Consider the following 25506-nt stretch of genomic DNA (forward strand, 5'->3'; position numbering starts at 1 on the left):
CATCAGGTAAGACAATGTGGCCACTACCTACTGCAATATCTGCAGATATGTAATATGCTGGTGTCTAGACCACAAAACGCCCCAGAAAATGTACTGCATGTAAAAAAACACGCAAGCTGCAGTTCATAATGTATTCTGCAGCTCAAGCTCAGGGTTAGTAACAGATATTTGGTTCGGAGGATTACATATAGGCTATTTGTTCCCATTTCCTAAACATTAGGAAGAAAATGAGGGTTAGTCATTATACCGTCGACTCGATTTAACGCAGTGACCATCAATTATGGTTGAGAGCTCTCCCTCTATAATGCCTCCTTTGTAACACCACCCTTCACATGGCTTAATGTGTTCAATGAACAAAAGTCCATGAAAATGGACCAATTCCAGGACACCCATCACCAGCCTTATATTCCCAGTCTTGTTTGTACTAAACTTGCAGTATAATGAGGAAGACATGCATTATTAATAGCCCCAACAGGCTTCTACTTTATGATTACCAGTGCCTGGCCTCTCTCATTATCACAACTGGACATGATATCTGCTGTATAAAATGTACTGTATGTATGACATAAACAGGAATGAATGGAAACCAGTATGGGTTAAACCTGCACATTGATGTCACCAGTGATAAACGTGCCTCTACATAAATATCCCTTTGGGCACTATAACCTCAACCTCACAAGCAGATGTGATCTGAAAATAAGTGACAAAGGCTAGACATTAAATTAAAATCTGAGGTCAGCAAATGGTCACTGACTAATCACAATCTTCTGAAGCTCAGCGAATATTGGAGAACAATGCTCAGGGCCCAATATCACATTAGCACCAAGAAACAAGAATTCTTTTCTCTGAGGTCCCACCTGCCTTTACCCCTTTTCTTTTGCCTGCAGTGTGGCCACAGTCAATGATAAAGGAAGATGATGATGATGATGATGATGATCATCATCAAATAGGTTGGATTGGCTTTAAAAGCTCGCTTTTCACCTGTAAAGGCTGCCATATTGTATAGATGCTTCACAATGACCTGCATTAGGGATGAAAATTCAACCACTGGAAACCTCTATGAAGGTTGGGACCAATAATGGTTTGTGAAACCAGCTGGAGTACTTCAGGTTACCATATACTAAAGTCCTAGTGATGTCTATCAGCATTGTCCTTAAAGAATATGAAACATATGGATAAGCAAATGTGGATCATTTAGGAAAGCCACAGTTGATCATGACTACCACCACCACAGAAATTAGAAGATGGGTAACTAGAACTTACCTGCCCTTTAACTAGGCTGGCTGCAAACTGTCTCATGACTGCTTCAACCGTGTAGGCACTGGACCATCCCCTGGGAGTTAGAAGCTCCATGCATATAGCTCCACCATCCAGCACATAGCCATTCTCCAACCTGGGGCTCAGCACCCTCATGAAAGGTGGGGAGAAAGGAAAGTTGTCCGGGAAGGTAAGGTTGAGCAAGATGTACTCTGTGTTGGTCTCCTTCATGTCCTGCCACAGGGTGGAGTCCTTGTCCACCTGGTGCAGCTTGACATTCCAGTCAAAGAGACTGTCATCCACCAGCTCCACCGAGATGAAGTGGTCGCTCAGTTTGCGGATGTCTTGGAGTTCCTTCATCAGCCGCCTGCTCCTCACCTGGGTGCAGTGCTGCCTGTTGGGGGGCAGGAGGGGCTGCAGTGAGGAGCCCCCGGTTTGCTTGTTGCCCCCACCTGCACTGCAGCCACCACCTTGCTGTTTGGATTCCTTTGTAATAGTGGGGGTGCTGGTTTCTTTGGCACTGTTCTTCTCCTTGCCCCCGGCGGTCCCGTGCTTGTCCTTATGGCACTGCTCGTTCTTTTTGCCCTTGATATCGGCCTGGGTGAGTATGCCCTCCGTGGTGTTACTGCAGCACCCCCCGCTGCCCCCTCCGCTGCTGCCCCCGCTGCCCCCTCCTGCTGAGCCTCCTTGCTGTTTGTTGCTGCTGTTCTTGCCCTTCTTCAGTGATCCCTGCTGGCTGCGGTGATGATGATGATGATGATGCTTGGGGTCCTCAGTATCTCTGTCGTGAAGACGTATCAGTCCTATTTTCCGCAGCAGTGTGGCCATTTTCCAAGGTCTCTCCTATGTACAATGTGAGGCTGGCAATAACTGAACGAGGAGACGGTGCCTCAGATTCCTCTCTCTGCACGATCACCGGGTGCCCCTCAGATCACAGCTGGCATGGCAGTACCCAGCACACCATCAGAGGTGACACATAATCCTCTTAACTGGGGAGGAGGGGAACAATTACACCGTCAGTGGAGTCAGTCTGTCAGGGCTGGTGCTTTGCATCGCTCCCCCTGCCAGGATCGTTCAGATGCCGTCTGTTCAATCCCCTACAGATCTAGACGTGCTGTCATTGCCATAAGCATCCTTTGTGCTAGCACACGTCCGTGCATGCTCCGTGTCTGCCCGCTCTTCCTCCTCTTCTCACCTCCGTGTGGTGCAGTGAAATAGTACTGATCGCCTGCCAGTCCTATCCCTTCTGTCTCTTATCTGCAGCCCTCACAAAAGAGGGGGGAGGGCAGCTGTGGAGGAGGGGGAAGGAGCACTGCAGCTCACATGGAAGCAGCAGGCAGCCCGTACACACCACTGGCTACCTCAGAATTAAATCTCCGCGTGCCCCGCCCCTCCCGTGATGTCACACGGGCCCCGCCCCCTGGGCTCAGTTACCTGTGCTGCATCTTAAATCGCTGGGTCTGCAGCTACTCTGCATCATGTGAGGGGGATGTGTGCAGGAGGGAGGATGGAGCTGCGTTTATTGTGCGGCACTGAACAGGTTACGGCTTCCATATTCTTCTCCTGCTGACCCAGTTCTTCCTGGTACAGGTCCTGAGCAGACAGCCTTCCAAACTTCCCTCACAATGAGTCAGAGTGATGTGGCATCTGCTAGTGATGACAGTCCCTGCTTTTACAACACATTGCAGTTTTATCCCCCTATGGGGGCTCCCGACAGCCAGATATCTGTGATCTGATTACTTCATCATCTGGCCAAACCGGAAACCTCCTTAAATTTACTATGCTCCCCCATGACAAATGCATAGCCAGACTTTTTCATCGCCTGCCATTCAAATCGCCTACATCTTGCATCTTCTAAGCAGATGGCAGTTCTATAGAATAGGTGAAATGCTTCAGAAGTCACTCATTGGGGTCTTTTAGTGATGAGCGGCAGGGGCAATATTCAAAGTCGCTATATTTCACGAATATTTTGTAGAATATTCGTCAAATATTTGCGAATTTGAATATTCGTTATATAAAAAAAATACTCAAAAATCGGCAAGGTAATGATCGCGTAATATGCGAATATTGCATACTCAATACAGGCGTGGGTCAAAAACTAATATACAGTCGTGACTAAAAGTTTTGAGAATTACATAAATATTGGAAATTGGAAAAGTTGCTGCTTAAGTTTTTATAATAGCAATTTGCATATACTCCAGAATGTTATGAAGAGTGATCAGATGAATTGCATAGTCCGTCTTTGCCATGAAAATTAACTTAATCCCAAAAAACCTTTCCACTGCATTTCATTGCTGTCATTAAAGGAGCTGCTGAGATCATTTCAGTAATCGTCTTGTTAACTCAGGTGAGAATGTTGATGAGCACAAGGCTGGAGATCCTTATGTCAGGCTGATTGGGTTAAAATGGCAGACTTGACCTGTTAAAAGGAGGGTGATGCTTGAAATCATTGTTCTTCCATTGTTAACCATGGTGACCTGCAAAGAAACGCGTGCAGCCATCATTACGTTGCATAAAAATGGCTTCACAGGCAAGGATATTGTGGCTACTAAGATTGCACCTCAATCACCAATTTATAGGATCATCAAGAACTTCAAGGAAAGAGGTTCAATTCTTGTTAAGAAGGCTTCAGGGAGTCCCAGAAAGTCCAGCAAGCGCGAGGATCGTCTCCTAAAGAGGATTCAGCTGCGGGATCGGAGTGCCACCAGTGCAGAGCTTGCTCAGGAATGGCAGCAGGCAGGTGTGAGCGCATCTGCATGCACAGTGAGGCAAAGACTTTTGGAAGATGGCCTGGTGTCAAGAAGAGCAGCAAAGAAGCCACTTCTCTCCAAAAAACACATCAGGGACAGATTGATCTTCTGCAGAAAATATGGTGAATGGCCTGCTGAGGACTGGGGCAAAGTCATATTCTCCGATGAAGCCTCTTTCTGATTGTTTGGGGCATCAGGAAAAAGGCTTGTACAGAGAAGAAAAGGTGAGCGCTACCATCAGTCCTGTGTAATGCCAACAGTAAAGCATCCTGAGACCATTCATGTGTGGGGTTGCTTCTCATCCAAGGGAGTGGGCTCACTCACAATTTTACCCCAAAACACAGCCATGAATAAAGAATGGTACCAAAACACCCTCCAACAGCAACTTCTTCCAACCCTCAAACAACAGTTTGGTGAAGAACAATGCATTTTCCAGCACGATGGAGCACCGTGCCATAAGGCAAAAGTGATAACTAAGTGGCTCGGGGGCCAAAACATTGACATTTTGGGTCCATGGCCTGGAAACTCCCCAGATCTTAATCCCATTGAGAACTTGTGGTCAATCCTCAAGAGGCGGGTGGACAAACAAAAACCCACTAATTCTGACAAACTCCAAGAAGTGATTATGAAAGAATGGGTTGCTATCAGTCAGGAATTGGCCCAGAAGTTGATTGAGAGCATGCCCAGTCGAATTGCAGAGGTCCTGAAAAAGAAGGGCCAACACTGCAAATACTGACTCTTTGCATAAGGCCTCATGCACACGACCGTTGTGTGCATCCGTGGCCGTTGTGCCGTTTTCCGTTTTTTTTCGCGGACCCATTGACTTTCAATGGGTCCGTGGAAAAATCGGAAAATGCACCGTTTTGCAGCCGAGGCCGTGATCCGTGTATCCTGTCCGTCAAAAAAATATGACCTGTCCTATTTTTTTGACGGACAACGGTTCACGGACCCATTCAAGTCAATGGGTCCGTGAAAGAACACGGATGCACACAAGATTGGCATCCGTGTCCGTGATCCGTGGCCGTAGGTTGCTTTCATACAGACGGATCCGAAGATGGTGATGGGGACGCTTCTAGTTAGAATACACTGCAAACTTTGTACAAGACTGCCCCCTGCTGCCTGGCAGCACCCGATCTCTTACAGGGGGATATGATAGCACAATTAACCCCTTCAGGTGTGACACCTAAAGGGGTTAATTGTACTATCATATTCCCCTGTAAGAGATCAGGGCTGCCAGGCAGCAGGGGGCAGACCCCCCCCCCCCCCTCCCCAGTTTGAATATCGTTGGTGGCACAGTGTGCCAACCACCATCGGCCCCCCACCCTCCCTCTATTGTATTAAATCGTTGGTGGCACAGTGTGCCAACCACCATCGGCCCCCCTCCCTCCCTCTATTGTATTAAATCGTTGGTGGCACAGTGTGCCAACCACCATCGCCCACCCCCCCCCCCCCTCTATAGCAGTAACATTGGTGGCAGTGTGCGGTCTCAACAGTAGAAGATTCATACTTACCGGCTTGCTGCTGCGATGTCTGTGAACGGCCGGGAGCTCCTCCTACTGGTAAGTGACAGTTCTTTAGCAATGCGCCGCACAGACCTTTCACTTACCAGTAGGAGGAGCTCCCGGCCGGACACAGACATCGCAGCAGCAAGCCGGTAAGTATGAATCTTCTACTGTTGAGACCGCACACTGCCACCAATGTTACTGCTATAGAGGGGGGGGCGATGGTGGTTGGCACACTGTGCCACCAACGATTTAATACAATAGAGGGAGGGAGGGGGGCCGATGGTGGTTGGCACACTGTGCCACCAACGATTTAATACAATAGAGGGAGGGAGGGGGGCCGATGGTGGTTGGCACACTGTGCCACCAACGATATTCAAACTGGGGAGGGGGGGGGCTGCCCCCTGCTGCCTGGCAGCCCTGATCTCCTACAGGGGAATATGATAGTACAATTAACCCCTTTAGGTGCCGCACCTAAAGGGGTTAATTGTGCTATCATATCCCCCAGTAAGAGATCGGGTGCTGCCAGGCAGCAGGGGGCAGTCTTGTACAAAGTTTGTAGTGTATTCTAACCTGAAGCGTCCCCATCACCATGGGAACGCCTCTGTGTTAGAATATACTGTCGGATCTGAGGTTCACGAAGTAGCTCATATCCGACAGTATATTCTAACATAGAGGCGTTCCCATGGTGATGGGGACGCTTCAAGTTAAAATATACCATTGGATTGGAGAAAACTCCAATCCGATGGTATAAAAGAACTCCAGACTTTACATTGAAAGTCAATGGGGACGGATCCGTTTGAAATGGCACCATATTGTGTCAACATCAAACGGATCCGTCCCCATTGACTTGCATTGTAATTCAGGACGGATCCGTTTGGCTCCGCACGGCCAGGCGGACACCAAAACGACTTTTTTTTCATGTCCGTGGATCCTCCAAAAATCAAGGAAGACCCACGGACGAAAAAACGGTCACGGATCACGGACCCACGGACCCCGTTTTTGCGGACCGTGAAAAAAAACTGTCGTGTGCATGAGGCCTAAGGGTCCATTCACACGTCCGTTTTTTCTTTCCTGATCTGTTCCGTTTTTTCAGGAACAGATCAGGACCAGATCTGGACCCATTCATTTTCAATGGGTCCTGGAAAAAATCGGACAGCACAATGTGTGCTGTCCGTTTCCGTTGTTCCGTTCCGCATGTCCGTTTAAATATAAAACATGTCCTATTCTTGTCCTGAAAAATCGGATCCTGGTACAATACAAAGTCAATGGATCCGCAAAAAACGGATGACATTCGGATGTCATTCCGTATGTCATCCGTTTTTTGCGGATTCCGTTCCTGGAAACACATAACAAATTTTTTTTATTTTTATTTTTTTCAATTTTTTTTCAAAGAAATCCAAACAACTTTAGGCTCCTTTCACACTAGCGTTCGCTGGTCCGCTCGTGAGCTCCGTTTGAAGGAGCTCACGAGCGGACCCGAACGCAGCCGTCCAGCCCTGATGCAGTCTGAATGGAGCGGATCCGCTCAGACTGCATCAGTCTGCGGCGTTCAGCCTCCGCTCCGCTCGCCTCCGCACGGACAGGCGGACAGCTGAACGCTGCTTGCAGCGTTCGGGTGTCCGCCTGGCCGTGCGTAGGCGTGCGGATCCGTGCGGATCCGTCCAGACTTACAATGTAAGTCAATGGGGACGGATCCGTTTGAAGATGCCACAACTTTTGACCACGACTTTATAGCACAATAGATTATAGTGCTATATATTTGTTTTTAAAATCTTCATAATTTTTTCCATCTGAACACATGATTCCTCCCTGCTTCTTGCTTGTGGGCCGATGACTCATTGGCCCACAAGCAACTTAAGCAGGAAGGAATCATGTTCAGATAGAAAAAATGACGAAGATTCTAAAAAACTAATATATAGCACTATATTCAATATAGTGCTATATGTTCATTTTTTTTTTATATTTGTCATTTATCGCAAATTCTCTTTTTTCGAATATTCACGCTCAACACTGGTCATTATCAGCAGCAGAAGCATGTCAAGGGGAACATTCTATATTGAAGGAGTTGTATACATTTATATGGGGCAGTATGGGTTAATTAAGAAGGAAGAAGTAGTACTGCATTATTCCACTCTCTGATCACCTGCTGATGCCTTTCTGACATTTGCTGGGTTTCTACTGGCCTCGGCTCAACACGCGGGGAATCCCCAGGGGTGCACCACCAATGAGGCCAAGTGAGGCCATCACCTCAGGCAGCACCAGGTAGGGGCAAGGGGGGGGGGGGGGGGGAGCAGAAGGGCCATAGGCAATGAGCGCTATTATTGTGACAAAGGGGTTAGGTTAAGAAATTGGCATGGGGGGGGGGGGGGCACCATTTCAGTTTTCGGCTCAGGCAGCAGAAAGGCTAGGTGTACCCCTGGAAGGTGCCTGCTAAGCCAATCACTGGCTGAGGTGGTTGACCCCCCCTTTGTTAATTTATTGTTAATTTATAAAGGGGTTCTCCATGATTTTAAAAAAAATCCTTGCTTTCTTTGCTTTCTTCTAACCGAAGAAAGACAGTTTAGATAGTACTTAGCCTGATGCCACCATCTCTTCTGCAGCTCTTCCGCTCAGGTCCCAACTGGATGTCTTCCCTTCTCTTCTAATAGTAAATGCATCTGAACAGGAAGAGCAGGGCACATATCTGGTCAGGACCCGGAGAAGAGCTTGCAGCTTGTGTAAGTACAGCAGAGTGCTAACTAAACAGTCTTTCTTCCACAGGTTAGAAGAAAGCATGGATTATAATTTTTTTTTTTTTAAAAGCCTGATGAACCCCTTTAAACCCATTCTGCCTCATATAGAAAAAAATGTAATCCAGCAGGACAGCCATTTATGAAAGGGTTTCCAGGAGCAGAATATTGATGACCTTTACTCAGGATAGGTCATCAATAATGTTGAGCGAATCAAAGTCCACAAAGTGTGATTTGCAGCAAAGCAGAATTTCCTCACGCTTCGCGGTAGCAAAACGATTTTTCCCTGAATGGCAGTTAATAAAATAAAATCATTCTCACCTCCTCTGAGTGCAAAAATCTGGCCGCCGCCATCTTAATTGAAGATCTCGCACGAAGTCCTGTGAGTGGTGACGCATGATGTCACCACGCCGGACGATGTGATGACATCGTCACGAACAGCGCAAGATTTCCTGCTAGATCTTCAATCAAGTTGGCGGTGGCTGGCTCTTTGCGATCAAATGGAAGTATGATTTTTTTAATTTATTTTACACTGTATTATTACTTTCATTGCACCGACTTCATGACAAAGTAAAATTCGTCGAAACAGCTGAATCACATTTTTCAATACTTCGCTCATCTCTAGTCATCAATATCTAATCAGTGGCAGTCCGACTAGTGGCACCCCCGCTGATCAGCTGTTTAAAGAGAGCGAGGAGCTCCATTGAGAAAGACATTTTAGCAACTTGTGCAATATTTTGTTATTTCATTGTTAAATGACTTTGTTTCATGGTTTAGTAAAACTGCGGCATCATAATCACGAGCATAGTGTGAAGAAAGCGGCCACCTTCCCTCTACAGTTACAGTATGTGCTACAAATGGAATAATGACTTTCTGAAGGTTACACTCAACAGGTCAACAGCTGATTGCCTTAGCAACTGGACCAATGCTTCCATGCAGACTTCTTGTCAGTCATAGATCAATTTCAAAATCTACTTGGAAAAAAACCTTTAAACAGTAACATTTGTGGTAAATCTAGTGTGTACCGCTCCATTATAACAGGCTTATAACGGAATTTAAGGACGGATTGCAAAACAGACCCTTTAGAGGCAGTACGTTTTGAGCCATCCTAATTGAGCTCTATGGGGACAAATAACGGTTCCATCTTGTTCAGTTATTTAAGACAGAAAAAAAGTCCTGTCAACGTAACCCTGTTAGAACGGAACGCATATGTGAACCCACCCTTGCGTGAGTTGAACGTATTGCACACGCACTGAATCCTGACCCATTCATTTCTATGGGGCTGTGCACACGAGCAGTGATTTTCACACATCACTTGTGCGTTGTGTGAAAATCGCAGCATGTTCTATATTCTGCGTTTTTCACGTAACACAGGCCCCATAGAAATGAATGGGGTTGTGTGAAAATCGCAAGCATTCGCAAGCAAGTGCGGATGCGGTGCGATTTTCACGCACGGTTGCTAGGTGACGATCGGGATGGGGACCCGATCATTATTATTTTCCCTTATAACATGGTTATAAGGGAAAATAATAGCATTCTGAATACAGAATGCATGGTACAATAGGGATGGAGGGGTTAAAAAAATAAAAAATTATTTAGCTCACCTTAATCCACTTGCTCGCGCAGCCGGCATCTCTTCTGTCTTCTTCTTTGCTGTGTGCAGGAAAAGGACCTGTGGTGACGTCACTCCGGTCATCACATGATCCATCACCATGGTAAAAGATCATGTGACGGACCATGTGATGACTGGAAACTCCACCCTCAAAGTATTGAGGGTTACAGTGAAGATTTTGACACCACAGGTGATTTGCAGAAATGAATGCGCAGCTGACCATGCAAAAAGAAAATTGCAATTTTTTTCCACAGATCTGGCATTTGCCCATATCTATACAATATAGTGTGTCCAGTTCATGCTATCTGAGACTTACACCACACTAAATGCCATAAATGTGGATGTCATCTGCTATATTGGTGTATGTCATTTCATAGCCCAATATTTTGTGTTTTTTTTCTCTCAATAGACCTGTGTGAGGTCTTATTTTTAGTGGGATGAGTTGTAATTATTATTGGTACTATTTTGGGGTACATACAACTTTTTAGAAAGCAGGATAAAGACAAGGCATCAATTCTACCGCTGCGTTTAGGGTTTTGTTATTGTGGTGTACAAAATGACATATTAACTTTATTGTGCTGGTCAGTACAATTACAGGGATACCATTTTTATATAGTATTTTTAAGTTTTGCTACTTTTACACAAAGCATTTTAAAAAAAATCATGTTTTTGCATCACCTTTTTTTGGAGAGTAATTTTTCTATTTTTCTTTCTGGCAATGGTCTTGTGTGCGGGATAAGTTGACGTTTTAATGGGTAAGATTTTGGGATGCATACAATTTTTAGTCACTTGATATTAAGGTTTTTTCATGGCAAGGTGACCAAAATGGCTGTCCTGGGATCATTTTTATTTGTCATGGATGCAGCGATACCAAATATGACTATTTCTTTTCAGTTTTACATAATACAAGTATTAAAAAAAATCATGTTTTTGTGTCACAATTTTCTAAGCCTTATTTTTTTTAATTTTTTCTAAAGATGGTCTTGTGGGAGGGCTTGTTTTTTGTGGGATGAGGTGACCATTTTAGGATACATATGATTTTTTGATCTCTGGATATAATCATTATTTGGGGGGTGAGATGACCAAAAAATGGCTGTTTTGGCATAGTTTTTAGTCTTTTTTTTATTTTTATGTTGTTCACTTGCCTGGGAAGATCATGAGATAAAAGAGCTGGTCGTTATGGCTTTGATGATACCTAATGTCTATTTTCTTATTTATTTTCTTTTTTTCAATTGTAAATGGCTTAGCGTAAAGGGATGCTTTTTTTTTTTAACACATATTCTGTTTATCTTTTTATCAATATATCTTTTTTACTTTTTATTTTAGTCCCATTATTTTACTTTAACTTTTAAGGCTATGATCTCTGTTTCAATGCAGTATAATACATTTGTATTGTACTGCATCAAAACTGTCAGTATTAGGCCTCATGCACACGGCCGTTGTTTTGATCCGCATCCAAGCTACAGTTTTGGTGGCTCGGATGCAGACCAATTCACTTCAATGGGGCCGCAAAAGATGCAAACAACACTCCGTGTGCTGGCCGCATCCTTTGCTCCGTTCCGTGGTCCGCAAATAAAATATAACTTGTCCTATTCTTGTCCGTGTTTTGCGGACAAGAATAGGCAGTTATATTAATGGCTGTCCGTGCGTTATGCAAATTGCAGAATGCACACGGACGCCAAGCGCGTTTTGCGGATCTGCGGACCGCAAAAAAACACACAGCGGTCGTGTGCATGTAGCCTTACATCAATATCACGCCACTTTGCTCAAATGCTATGTTTGCTAAGCCGTACAATTAGGACGCTTGTCCTATAGGAGACAAATTAAGTTTTGGTATTTGTGACGAATACCACACCTCGTGGCGCTTGACGTCACCTTTGTCAAGCTCACGAGACGCAGTATGGTCGCTTGTTACCAAAGCGTGACGTTACGCCCTCCAGAGGAGCAGGTAAGGTCAGCTTGGTACAGTTTATACAGACACCTCCTGTCCACGCGGACACAGAGGCAACAAGCTGAGAGAGCCTTTTCACTGCTGCCGTGAAACAGCGCCTTCTCAGCCAGGGTAATCTTCCACCAGCTTCCCATTTGATATAAGCCTGGTCCGCTAACGGGATTATAAAGGATGAGAAACCAACCCGCAGTAGCTTATAACTAGGCCGAAACACGGACATGGGGCTTCGTGATCGAGATACAAGATAGCACAAGATTAAATTATATATTTAATCGCCTTAAGGGCACAATAGATATAACACAATATACACAGAGAATATATACAGTGGTCTGAGGTTACAGATACAGGTGATATAGGTACAACAGGGTTAAGCAGAGTAAAAGTCAGTTACCAGGTAGATGAAAGTTCCTTTGGGCTATAATGGTGGAATAGTCCTTGGCTGCAGTCATGTGAGAGCAGTAATGTCAGCTGGTTCCCGGTCTCTCCAAACACATTGGCAAAATGTGACCCCCTTCAGAAAAGACACTGACCGCGGGCTTGCGTGGGCCTATGACCTGTTGCTGGTCGCTCCCCTCCCCACCTATGGGTAGGGTCCACTCCTCCTTCTCTGGTGCTGGCAGAAAATGACCCATAAAACCCCTTAGGGCTCATAGCCCCAGACCAGAATATCGCAGGAAGATGGATCTGGGCCCAATTGACCCGCCAGGTTTCCGTCTACAACTAGAGTCCAGTTGCGTAGTGATGGAGCTCTGCACACTAAATTAACTGGTGCCAGCAAGGACTTGGTAGTCGTACTTGTAGAAGAGAAAATTGCAGCACACAGGAGTATATTTGCAATTGTGTATCATTTATTGATTAAGCATCATAATTTTTGATTCATGATCCAGATATTTCATGTACTATTATAGCTACTTTTAGTGAACATATCGACCGGACGTTTCGATCCTAGTTGGGCCTTCTTCAGCGGTCTAGTTATCTGTGATACAATGACAATATGGATCCCATTAAATACCAATTGTACATGGACAAAATATGGTGTAAAACAATATAGAGATCAAGGCTTAAAATAAACTATAGAAACTGAGCAAGTTCTTTAGAGAATAGAGCTGTCTATAGTAAGAGGAGTACAGACCCTCTAATGCAGAGAAGTGGAAATGAGAGGATGAAAGTAAAGAGGTAGATTGTGAGTTATGGAGACATGCCTAAAGAGCAACGAGGCAATACAAGGCTAACCGGAAATATAAGGGGAAAAAACGCAAGAATTATTAGCATCATTATCCCAATTCTACCTGGTATCCGTGGCTGGAGGTATGGCATGCTGGATTACAGGACGCTAGCCTGTTATTGCAGTGTTTTAAAGTGTATGTGCCACCTGGAGTTCCGGTCACGGAAGTGGCTATTTCGCGTTCCACAGATCTCTATTATGGGAGAAGTCAGGGTGAATAGTTAAACCAGTAGTTTGTTGTGATGTGCATTGGAACGGTACTATATGTATCTAACAGTACATTCTATAAACAAGGGTTTCTATATTATATAGGGGAAGGACCAATATTCCACTCATATGTGGTCACCTTATTACAGATCATAAGTACAAACCGGATTCCAAAAAAGTTGGGACACTAAACAAATTATGAATAAAAACTGAATGCAATGATGTGGAGATGGCAAATGTCAATATTTTATTTGTAATAAAACGTAGATGACAGATCAAACGTTTAATCCAAGTAAATGCATCATTTTAAAGGAAAAATACGTTGATTCAAATTTTCACTGTGTCAACAAATCCCCAAAAAGTTGGTACAAGTAGCAATAAGAGGCTGGAAAAAGTAAATTTGAGCATAACGAAGAGCTGGAAGACCAATTAACACTAATTAGGTCAATTGGCAACATGATTGGGTATAAAAAGAGCTTCTCAGAGTGGCAGTGTCTCTCAGAAGCCAAGATGGGTAGAGGATGACCAATTCCCACAATGTTGCGCAGAAAGATAGTGGAGCAATATCAGAAAGGTGTTACCCAGCGAAAAATTGCAAAGACTTTGCATCTATCATCATCAACTGTGCATAACATCATCCGAAGATTCAGAGAATCTGGAACAATCTCTGTGCGTAAGGGTCAAGGCAGGGCCGGTGCTACCATAAGGCAGACCAAGCGGTCGCCTTAGGGCGCACCCTGGGGGAGGGCGGAAAAATGTGACATGGAGGGGGAGAAATGTGACATGGGGATCTGATGGCTGACATTGGGGGCTGATGGCTGGGGGATGATGTCTGACATGGGGTTCTGATCTGAGGTCTGATTAACATTGGGGGTCTGATTGGGGCTGTGAGCTGAGGTCTGATTAACATTGGGGGTCTGATTGCTGGTCTGACCTGAGGTGTAATGGAAAATATTTTTTTCTTATTATCCTCCTCTAAAACCTAGGTGTGTCTTAGAGGGCAAAAAATATGGTCCTTAAACCAGCCATTGTCTGAAGCAGAGAGAAGATACCAGGACCACAGAGAGGAGAAGCGTTGGGGGGGGGGGTGGGGGCGCCAAAATGTAGCTTCGCTTGTGTTGGCAAAAATCCTTGCACCGGCCCTGGGTCAAGGCTGTAAAACCATACTGGATGCCCATGATCTCCGGGCCCTTAAACGACACTGCACCACAAACAGGAATGCTACTGTAAAGGAAATCACAGAATGGGCTCAGGAATACTTCCAGAAACCATTGTCAGTGAACACAATCCACCGTGCCATCCGCCGTTGCCAGCTGAAACTCTACAGCGCAAAGAAGAAGCCATTTCTAAGCAAGATCCACAAGCTCAGGCGTTTTCACTGGGCCAGGGATCATTTAAAATAGAGTGTGTCAAAATGGACTGTTCTGTGGTCAGACGAGTCACGATTCGAAGTTCTTTTTGGAAATCTGGGATGCCATGTCATCCGGACCAAAGAGGACAAGGACAACCTAAGTTGTTATCAACGCTCAGTTCAGAAGCCTGCATCTCTGATGGTATGGGGTTGCATGAGTGCGTGTGGCATGGGCAGCTTGCATGTCTGGAAAGGCACCATCAATGCAGAAAAATATATTCAGGTTCTAGAACAACATATGCTCCCATCCAGACGTCATCTCTTTCAGGGAAGACCCTGCATTTTTCAACAAGATAATGCCAGACCACATTCTGCATCAATCACAACATCATGGCTGTGTAGGAGAAGGATCCGGGTACTGAAATGGCCAGTCTGCAGTCCAGATCTTTCACCTATAGAGAACATTTGGCACATCATAAAGAGGAAGGTGCAACAAAGAAGGCCCAAGACGATTGAACAGTTAGAGGCCTGTATTAGACAAGAATTGGAGAGCATTCCTATTTCTAAACTTGAGAAACTGGTCTCCTCGGTCCCCAGACGTCTGTTGAGTGTTGTAAGAAGTAGGGGAGATGCCACACAGTGGTGAAAATGGCCTTGTCCCAACTTTTTGGGGATTTGCTGACACCATGAAATTCTGATTCAACATATTTTTCCCTTAACCGCCTCCGGACCGCCTAACGCAGATCCACGGTCCGGAGGCAGCAGCTCTGCGCAGAGTCGTGACTTCCTGTGAACGCGCGCACACAGGAACGGAAGGTAAGAGACAGGATCTCCAGCCTGCCAGCGGCGATCGTTCGCTGGCAGGTTGGAGATGCGATTTTTTTAACCCCTAACAGGTATATTAGATGCTGTTTTGATAACAGCGTCTAATATACCTGCTACCTGGTCCTCTGGTGGTCCCTTTTGTTTGGATCGACCACCAGAGGACACAGGTAGCTCAGTAAAGTACCACAAAACACCACTACACTACACTCCACCCCCGTCACTTATTAACCCCTTATGAACCTCTGATCACCCCATATATGTCATTGATCACCCCCCTGTAAGGCTCCATTCAGACGTCCGTATGATTTAATAAATATCTTGGTCAAATGCCAACTTTGTATAAAAAAATGGGAAAAGTTGTCTTTTGCCAAGATATTTCTCTCACCCAGCATGGGTATATGTAAAATGACACCCCAAAACACATTCCCCAACTTCTCCTGAGTACGGCGATACCAGATGTGTGACACTTTTTTGCAGCCTAGGTGGGCAAAGGGGCACACATTCCAAACAGCACCTTTCGGATTTCACCAGTCATTTTTTACAGATTTTGATTTCAAACTACTTCTCACGCATCTGGGCCCCTAAAATGCCAGGGCAGTATAACTACCCCACAAGTGACCCCATTTTGGAAAGAAGACACCACAAGGTATTTTGTGATTGGCATAGTGAGTTCATGGACGTTTTTATTTTTTGTCACAAGTTAGTGGAATATCAGACTTTGTAAGAAAAAAAAAATTAATAAATAAATAATTTTCCGCTAACTTGTGACAAAAAAAAAAAGTTATATGAACTCACTATGCCCATCAGTGAATACCTTAGGGTGTCTACTTTCCGAAATGGGGTCATTTGTGGGGTGTTTGTGCTGTCTGGGTATTGTAGAACCTCAGGAAACATGACAGGTGCTCAGAAAGTCAGAGCTGCTTCAAAAAGCGAAAATTCACATTTTTGTACCATAGTTTGTAAACGCTATAACTTTTACCCAAACCATTTTTTTTTTTACCCAAACATTTTTTTTTATCAAAGACATGTAGAACAATAAATTTAGTGAAAAATTTATATATGGATGTCGTTTTTTTTGCAAAATTGTACAACTGAAAGTGAAAAATGTCATTTTTTTGCAAAAAAATCGTTAAATTTCGATTAATAACAAAAAAAGTAAAAATGTCAGCAGCAATGAAATACCACCAAATGAAAGCTCTATTAGTGAGAAGAAAAGGAGGTAAAATTCATTTGGGTGGTAAGTTGCATGACCGAGCAATAAACGGTGAAAATAGTGTAGTGCAGAAGTGTAAAAAGTGGCCTGGTCATTAAGGGTGTTTCAGCTGGGGGGGTTGAAGTGGTTAAAATGGTAAATTTTCTCAGTTTAAACTTTTGTTCCGTGATTTATGTTCTATTCTGAATAAAATATTATAAGTTGGCACCTCCACATCATTGCATTCAGTATTTATTCACGATTTGTATAGTGTCCCAACTTTTTGGGAATCCGGTTTGTACACATTATATGGGAGATGGATATGTAGGTGGATTTAGGATATATAGGTGAAAGTGGTTAATGAAGGATAAAATAGAGGGGGAAGGGGAATAATGCAAAACAAAAGATTATCCTATGGAGAGTAAAAAATCATTGTTATACATAATTAATAAGCATCATTGTTATACATAATTAATAAGCATCATTGTCCTCAAAGACACCTGGTTTAGAGGGTAGGGGTAGGGGAAAAGGAAACAGGAAGGGGGAAAGAGGGGGGGGGGGTGGGGAAGTGTCTCACCCTCACCAGATGCGACAAGAGATTCAACGGGTCTGAAAGAAAATAGAATTCATATTACACTCCAAGAATATGAAAACAGCAACCAAAACATGTATATAAAAAGTTAATATATTAATGAAGATATCGCATATGAAGTTCATATATTAATGAAAAAATCGCATTCACTGTTTAGTCCATTGGGCGACAGGGTTCCAAGTTTGTGAATCCATTGGGCCTCTCTCTGTTTTAGAATCAATGTCCGGTTACCGCCACGTCTGGGTGGATCCGTCTGTTCCAATATTTGGAAGCATAGTTGAGACGCTTGATGCTTTTTCTCGGAGAAGTGATCGGGGATTGGCAACATAGTGTGTCCAAGTCTAATGGTGGACTTATGTTTACTCACACACAGTCACGAATGTGTTGTGTGGTCTCCCCTACATAAGCGAGACCACACGGACATTTCAATGCAAACGCATATATGATGGCATTAGAAGAAGATCACGTATACACACATCCCTTATATTGTAAATTTGCCAATATCTGGCTTCAATTTATCGATGACATCTTTTGCACGTGGAGGGGCCCTGAACCCACTATTCACGAATTTGTGCAGGATCTCAACCAGGTATACACTGAGTTGAGTTTCACCAGTCACACCAGTAGGGACCAAATTAGTTTCCTGGACACCATGGTCAAGATCAACCACAGTGATAATATCACAGTGGATTTATACAACAAACCCACGGACTGAAATAGCTTACGCCACTATAAAAGTTGTCACCCTAAAGCAACAAATAAATCCCTACCCTGATCACAATACTCACACGTAACCGAATAGTGTCTGATAATGACATAAAAAAGAGAGACTTAAAGACTTGACACAAAAATTCCTCACAAGGGGCTATCCACAACCCCTTCTTGACACAAAACTAAGTGACTTGGGAGGAGCTACATCATGACAAAGCCATAACCCAAAGTGAGTTGCATGTGTCACCATGTACCATCCCTTAATACCTAAGATCCATCCTAACATCGAAAAATTTCAGCAACCCCCATTAACATGTTATAAGAGATCTCACAATATCAGAGATAAAATCATTAAGCAGATGTAGGGAGCTTTACCAGAGTACCGAGACAATTATTTCTGCAAAGCCAACGACAGGGAACATTCCACTGCTTGAGCTGTGCCCTGTGCTCGAGTGTCATTAAGGGTGAATATGTCACCCATCCACGCACGAGACGACTCTTTCCCGTCAAAGGATTCTTTACATGTGACTCCAGCTTCGTCTTGTATTTATTAAAATGTCCGTGTGGTCTCGCTTATGTAGGGGAGACCACACAACACATTCGTGACTGCGTGAGCAAACATAAGTCCACCATTAGACTTGGACACACTATGTTGCCAATCCCCCATCACTTCTCCAAGAAAAAGCATCAAGCGTCTCAACTACGCGTCCAAATATTGGAACAGACGGATCCACCAAGACGTGGCGGTAGCCGGACATTGATTCTAAAACAGGGAGAGGCCCAATGGATTCAAAAACTTGGAACCCTGTCGCCCAATGGACTGAACCGTGAATGCGATTTTTTCATTAATATATGAATTTCATATGCAATAAAACTTTTTATATACATGTTGTGGTTGCTGTTTTCATATTCTTGGAGTGTAATATGAATTCTATTTTCTTTCATTCTCTAATTTCCACCTCTCTGCATTAGGGGTCTGTAGCTCTATTCTCTAAAGAAATTGCTCAGTTTCTATAGTTTATTTTAAGCCTTGATCTCTATATTGTTTTACACCATATTTTGTCCATGTACAACAGGTATTTGTACATTGTATCACAGATAACTAGACCGTTGAAGAAGGTCCAACTAGGATTGAAACGTCCGGTCGATATGTTCACTAACAGTGGCTATAATAGTACATGAAATATCTGGATCATGAATAAAAAATTATGATGCTTAAGCAATAAATGATACACAATTGCAAATATACTGTGTGCTGCAATTTTCTCTTCTACAACTAGAGTCCAAGCATGGTACCATTATTTGGTTTCTGTGGAGAGATGTATAGATGTATATCTCCCCTCCCGGGCATCCTAGCATCAAGCCAGGACCACGTGGATGTTTGGCTTTGCCCCAGGATTGCAAAAAGATACCCAATTTATGCCTGGGATGGACAGACGATTCAAAATTCCTTATGAAATGTAGGTGCCAACATGTCTGGGAGGTATCATTGATCCTGGGCAAGGGCTTAGACCTCCTACTGGGGGTTTTCCTGCAGGATTAGCTTGCCTTCAAATTGGCAGGTTGAGGTGTGATTTTATCCACCTGGGGCCTCCTTGAAGCCTGGACCCCTGGGGCTTCCTCCCTTGCTAGCTGACAGCAGATGGCAGGGGGGTGAGAACATATTTTGCATGTAGACTGACTGTGTACATGCCAAAAGGTGAATCAGATGACAACCAGGGCTGCCAGTAAATTATAATCTATATTCCTCACAGTATTAAACATATTTTTAAAGAAATGTAGTTGATATTAAATTTTTCATGTGCCTATCTGTATCTAAAGGGGTATTCCAGTTTTTATTTTTTATTTGTTTGTTTACATACTAGGTAATTATACAATTTTCGAATATACATATATTTAAAACTTTGCTTAACCCCTTGGCAACCTCTGCCACACATGTGACGTGGAAGTCGTTACTTTAAAGTTAGTGCTCAGAGGGCACCGTAGCAAATAGCAGAGACCCAGGCAGGATGTATGCAATTAGCCCTAAGGTAGGTCGCATACATTTAACCCATCAAATGCCATGGTCAAATGTGACCTTTGCATCTGAGTGGTGCAAACAAGGCCCCCTTAACAGCATTCCTCGACTGAGGTAACTATTACTGGAATATACCAATATAGGGCTGCAGGTGGCAGTACTGTATTGGTATATGGTAAATGGTGTGGTCTATGATGGCTATATATCCATCACAGAATACAATGGGCAATCTAATAATTGCCAGTTAGTCACCAAAATAGGCCAAAATAAATAGTTAAAAGAAATTAAAAATACACCCCCGTATCCTAAGAGAATTAATTAATGTCATAGCCAGACCCTTATTTCTGATATTTGCAGACTCTATACTGACAGGGAATGTCCCACAGGATTGGCGCATGGCAAATGTGGTGCCAATATTCAAAAAGGGTCCAAAAACACAGCCTAGAAACTATAGGCCGGTAAGTTTAACATCTGTTGTGGGTAAACTGAAGGTTTTCTAAGAGATGCTATCTTAGAGCATCTCAACGGAAATAAGCAAATAACGATATATCAGCATGGCTCCATGAGGAATCGGTCATGTTTCTATGAGGAGGTAAGTTCTAGACTTGAAAGCGGCGAATTAATAGATGTCGTATATCTGGACTTCTCCAAAGCATTTGACACTGTACCACATAAAAGGTTAGTATATATAATGAGAATGCTCGGACTGGGAGAAAACGTCTGTATGTGGGTAAGTAACTGGCTCAATGATAGAAAACAGAGGGTGGTTATTAACGGTACACACTCAGATTGGGTCACTGTCACTAGTGGGGCACAAAAGTGGATTAAGAGAAAAAGAAAACCTGTAAATGGCGCCAGATACCTATGGAAATGTAATATTATCCTACTGAATAATGATCGGTGGTAGGTTAAAGGGGACCTGTCATGTGGATATTTGATTATAATCTAACTAATTATATACAATCATTAACTACTAAACAGTACTTTAGATGTATTCACTTACTGGTGGGACAGATGGTTACCTCATAATATACACACAAAGATGCCGCATGCTAATGAGCTGATTTGAGTCTGGCGTGATGTCATTAAGTCCAGCGTATATTTAATTCAGAGCTATAGCCACTCCCCTGCCCACCTGCTGCTGATTCATATGGAAACAAACTGTCATTCAGCAGCAGGTGGGCGGGGGGAGTCAGGAGCTCATGAATATTCATGACTCATCATTATCAGCTGGAGCTTTTCAATACAAGATGGCAGATTGACTGGGTCAATTAAAGAAAGTGACCCAGCATTTTGCTAAAAGAATCAGTCACTTGTTTATGTTGCCCTTAGTTAGGACACCATAAAACTGGTCACAGGTTCCCTTTAAGGGAAATCATCAGTTCATTGCCCTTATAATTAATCACAGTGTAATAAAAACAAATATACCTTTTAATAGAGTGGTCCAATCATCAAATGATGATGGTATTGTAAAATAGGATGATGTACTGCAAACGTTACATAAAAATGTTAGAATAAAAACGATGCAAAACACTCACTTCACCAAGGAGGGGCAGCGTGGGATAAAGCTCAAGACACCCACTCTGCTTCCTCCTGCGCCTGGGTCGCCCGCAGAGTGTCCGGAATTAACGGCAGTCACACGTGGTACATCTGGTCAATATCCTTTAACCGCCTCCCGTCCGCCTAACGCAGGATCGCGTTCCGGAGGCGGCTCACTCAGGCACAGTCACGCATCTAGACGCGAGATGCGAGATTTCCTGTGAACACGCGCCCCTGTGTGCGCAGGTAAGCGAGTGGATCTACAGCCTGCCAGCGGCGATCGTTTTTTTAACCCCTAACAGGTATATTAGACGCTGTTTTGATAGCAGCGTCTAATATACCTGCTACCTGGTCCTCTGGTGGTCCCTTTTGCTTGGATCGACCACCAGAGGACACAGGCAGCTCTGTAAAGTAGCACCAAACACCACACTGTAAGTGGATCGGATCCGCAAAACACATACGGACCTCTGAATGGAGCCTTACAGGGGGGTGATCAATGACAGGGGGGTGATCAGGGAGTCTATATGGGGTGATCACCCCCCCTGTCATTGATCACCACCCTGTAAGGCTCCATTCAGACGTCCGTATGTGTTTTGCGGATCTGCGGATCCGTGGATCCGCAAAACACAGACACCGTGGATCCGCAAAACACATACGGACATCTGAATAGAGCCTTACAGGGGGGTGATCAATGACAGGGTGGTGATCACACCATATAGACTCCCTGATCACCCCCCTGTCATTGATCACCCCCCCTGTAAGGCTCCATTCAGAAATTTTTTGGGCACAAGTTAGCGGAAATTGATTTTATTTTTTATTTATTTTTTCTTACAAAGTCTCATATTCCACTAACTTGTGACAAAAAATAAAATCTCACATGAACTCACCATACCCCTCACGGAATCCAAATGTGTAAAGTTTTTTAGATTCCAGACTTCTTCTCACGCGTTAGTGCCCCTAAAATGCCAGGGCAGTATAAATACCCCACATGTGACCCCATTTCGGAAAAACGACACCCCAAGGTATTCGCTGAGGGGCATATTGAGTCCATGACAGATTGAACTTTTTGTCCCAAGTTAGCGGAAAGGGAGACTTTGTGAGAAAAAAACAAAAAAAAAATCAATTTTCGCTAACTTGTGCCAAAAAAAAAACTGCTATAAACTCGCCACGCCCCTCATTGAATACCTTGGGGTGTCTTCTTTCCTAAATGGGGTCACATGTGGGGTATTTATACTGCCCTGGCCTTTTAGGGGCCCTAAAGCGTGAGAAGTCTGGGATCCAAATGTCAAAAAATGCCCTCCTAAAAGAAATTTGCGCATCTAAGTGTCATACATGTGGTATCGCCGTACTCAGGAGAAGTTGGGCAATGTGTTTTGGGGTGTCTTTTTACATATACCCTTGCTGGGTGAGAGAAATATCTCTCTATGACAACTTAGTATAAAAAAATGGGAAAAGTAGACTTTTAGAGAGATATTTCTCTCACCCAGCATGGGTACATGTAAAAATACACCCCAAAACACATTGCCCTACTTCTTCCGAGTAAGGCGATACCACTTGTGTGACACTTTTTTGCAGCCTAGGTGGGCAAAGGGGCCCACATTCTAAAGAGCATACTCAGGAGAAGTTGGGCAATGTGTTTTGGGGTGTCTTTTTACATATACCCATGCTGGGTGAGAGAAATATCTCTCTAAAAGACAACTTTTCAAAAATTTTTATACAAAGTTGTCATTTGACAGAGATATTTATCTCACCCAGCATGGGCATGTGTAAAAATACACCCCAAAACACATTGCCCGACTTCTCCTGAGTACGGCGATACCACATGTGTGACACTTTTTTGCAGCCTAGGTGGGCAAAGGGGCCCACATTCCAAAGAGCACCTTTAGGATTTCACTGGGGCATTTTTTACACATTTTGATTTCAAACTACTTCTCACGAATTAGGGCCCCTAAAATGCCAAGGCAGTATAACTACCCCACAAGTGACCCAATTTGGGAAAGAAGACACCCCAAGGTATTTCATAATGGGCATCGTGAGTTCATGGAAGTTTTTATTTTTTGTCACAAGTTAGTGGAATATGAGACTTTGTAAGGAAAAAAAAATAATAAAAAAATCATCATTTTCCGCTAACTTGTGACAAAAAATAAAAAGTTCTAGGAACTCACTATGCCCATCAGCGAGTACCTTAGGGTGTCTACTTTCCGAAATGGGGTCATTTGTGGGGGTTTTCTACTGTCTGGGCATTGTAGAACCTCAGGAAACATGACAGGTGCTCAGAAAGTCAGAGCTGCTTCAAAAAGCGGAAATTCACATTTTTGTACCATAGTTTGTAAACGCTATAACTTTTACCCTACCCAAACCATTTTTCAAAAGACATGTAGAACAATAAATTTAGAGAAAAATTTATGAAAAAAAAATTGAGGAAGTTACATCACTTCCGGTCCGCGCTCCAGCATGGAACGCAAGAAGACTAATGAGTAAGTGAAAGAAGTGCCTTTGTTTCCGGTCTGAGCCATTGGTAAGTAGATCCACCTCAATGATGAGAGGATCTGGTGGAATCTATAACCTATAACTTCTGGTCTTTGGTCTCAGCAATATAATACCATATAAATAGGTGCATGGAAAAAACATATAAATAGTCGGTGAATCAACATAAAACCTAATGGCCTGGAAACTGTGGTATCTATATATATATATATATATATATATATATATATAAAAATATATCACAGTCTCAGTATTTTGAAAAAGGTCATTTCTAAAAAAAAGGTCACTATAAAATGGTAATATGTAATAGTATAAAAATAAATCGATAAATAAATGGATGGTATATGGTACATATTATGTCCACAGACAGGAAAAGTGGTAAAACAATACAATGAAAAACAATACAATACAATACAACAAGGAAGTCATGACACTTTATAAGAAATATAATAGTGATGATGTTATGTAATCAATTTTTTTTGTCGATATCATCTAGTTATTAGCTCTATAGGGAAATCTTCTTCTTATAAAAGGATCATAAAAGTATTGGTACATAAATGGTGGATACATAAATCATAGAGTCTATAAATAATAAGTAGATTTAGTAAATCTGGTAGCCTAAAACCTATAAAAATATATATAGAATGTAATGAATGTATATATATATATCTATATATCGTGATCTTATTGTTATAGGGAGAGAAAGTCGCTATAGAATGATAGGGCATAGCGATACATGGCTATAAGAAAATAGATATGTAAATAGATGTATAATACATGATGTGCATTCTATCAGAAGGCATAGTTGGACAGTACACCAGGGGATGTATCACTCTTCATAGAGAATATATTGGGGGTGATGTTTTGAACAGCATAGTATTGTGGATTATATCAGTGTTGATGTGTTACTAAATTTTAGTAGTTTGAATATTCCATTGATTCATTGAGTCCGAAAGAAGTATTTAGAAGATAAATCCAATGCATTTCTTTTTGGCATAATTGTTGGTAGGAGGTAGTGATGTGTTCTATGAGTGACACTTTCAGAGTAGATGAATCATTATTGTGTTTTTCGGAGAAGTGGCGAGAGACCCTATGGGTTAAGACACCCCGTCTGATTTTCTCCCTAACCGTTTGTGTAGTCCTACCGACATATTTAAGTTTACAGGGACAGGTCAATAAATATATCACATTTTTTGTGCCGCAATGTAGATTCTGTTTTCTCTTCCAGAATTCATTTTGGGCCTCTTTAGGGGTGTCTATCAGTATTTCTTTAGCACCATGGGTAATCATGGTGCAGCATAGACATTTTTTGAGCTGCCATTTCCTTATCCCTGTCATCATCAGACTTCCTGAGGGTGACGTGACTTTTTTTGTCCCTAATTTCGGGCAGGATGGAGCAATTATGTTTTTGAGAGTTTGTGCTCTCCTAAACATGATAGACGGTTGTCTAGGTATAGAGTCTCTTAAAATCGGATCCTTGAGAAGGATGTCCTAATGTTTCGTCAATATATGCCGATGTTTTTATGTTTGGCATTGAAACGGGTAATGAGGTTATA

At 43.1% G+C, this 25506-nt stretch overlaps 1 protein-coding gene across 1 annotated transcript in view; it reads right to left on the reverse strand.

Annotated features, from left to right (window-relative positions):
* Positions 1-2580, reverse strand: part of UBE2QL1 (ubiquitin conjugating enzyme E2 Q family like 1) — a 70680-nt gene extending 68100 nt beyond the window's left edge. The window contains exon 1 of the mRNA XM_044294907.1: positions 1264-2580. Within this exon, the coding sequence (XP_044150842.1) occupies positions 1264-2085 (822 nt within the window). The 5' untranslated portion in view covers positions 2086-2580. The remainder of the gene's footprint in view (positions 1-1263) is intronic.
* Positions 2581-25506: the final 22926 nt, after the last annotated feature.

Source organism: Bufo gargarizans, chromosome 5, assembly GCF_014858855.1.
Source record: "Bufo gargarizans isolate SCDJY-AF-19 chromosome 5, ASM1485885v1, whole genome shotgun sequence".
Classification (NCBI taxonomy): domain Eukaryota; kingdom Metazoa; phylum Chordata; class Amphibia; order Anura; family Bufonidae; genus Bufo; species Bufo gargarizans.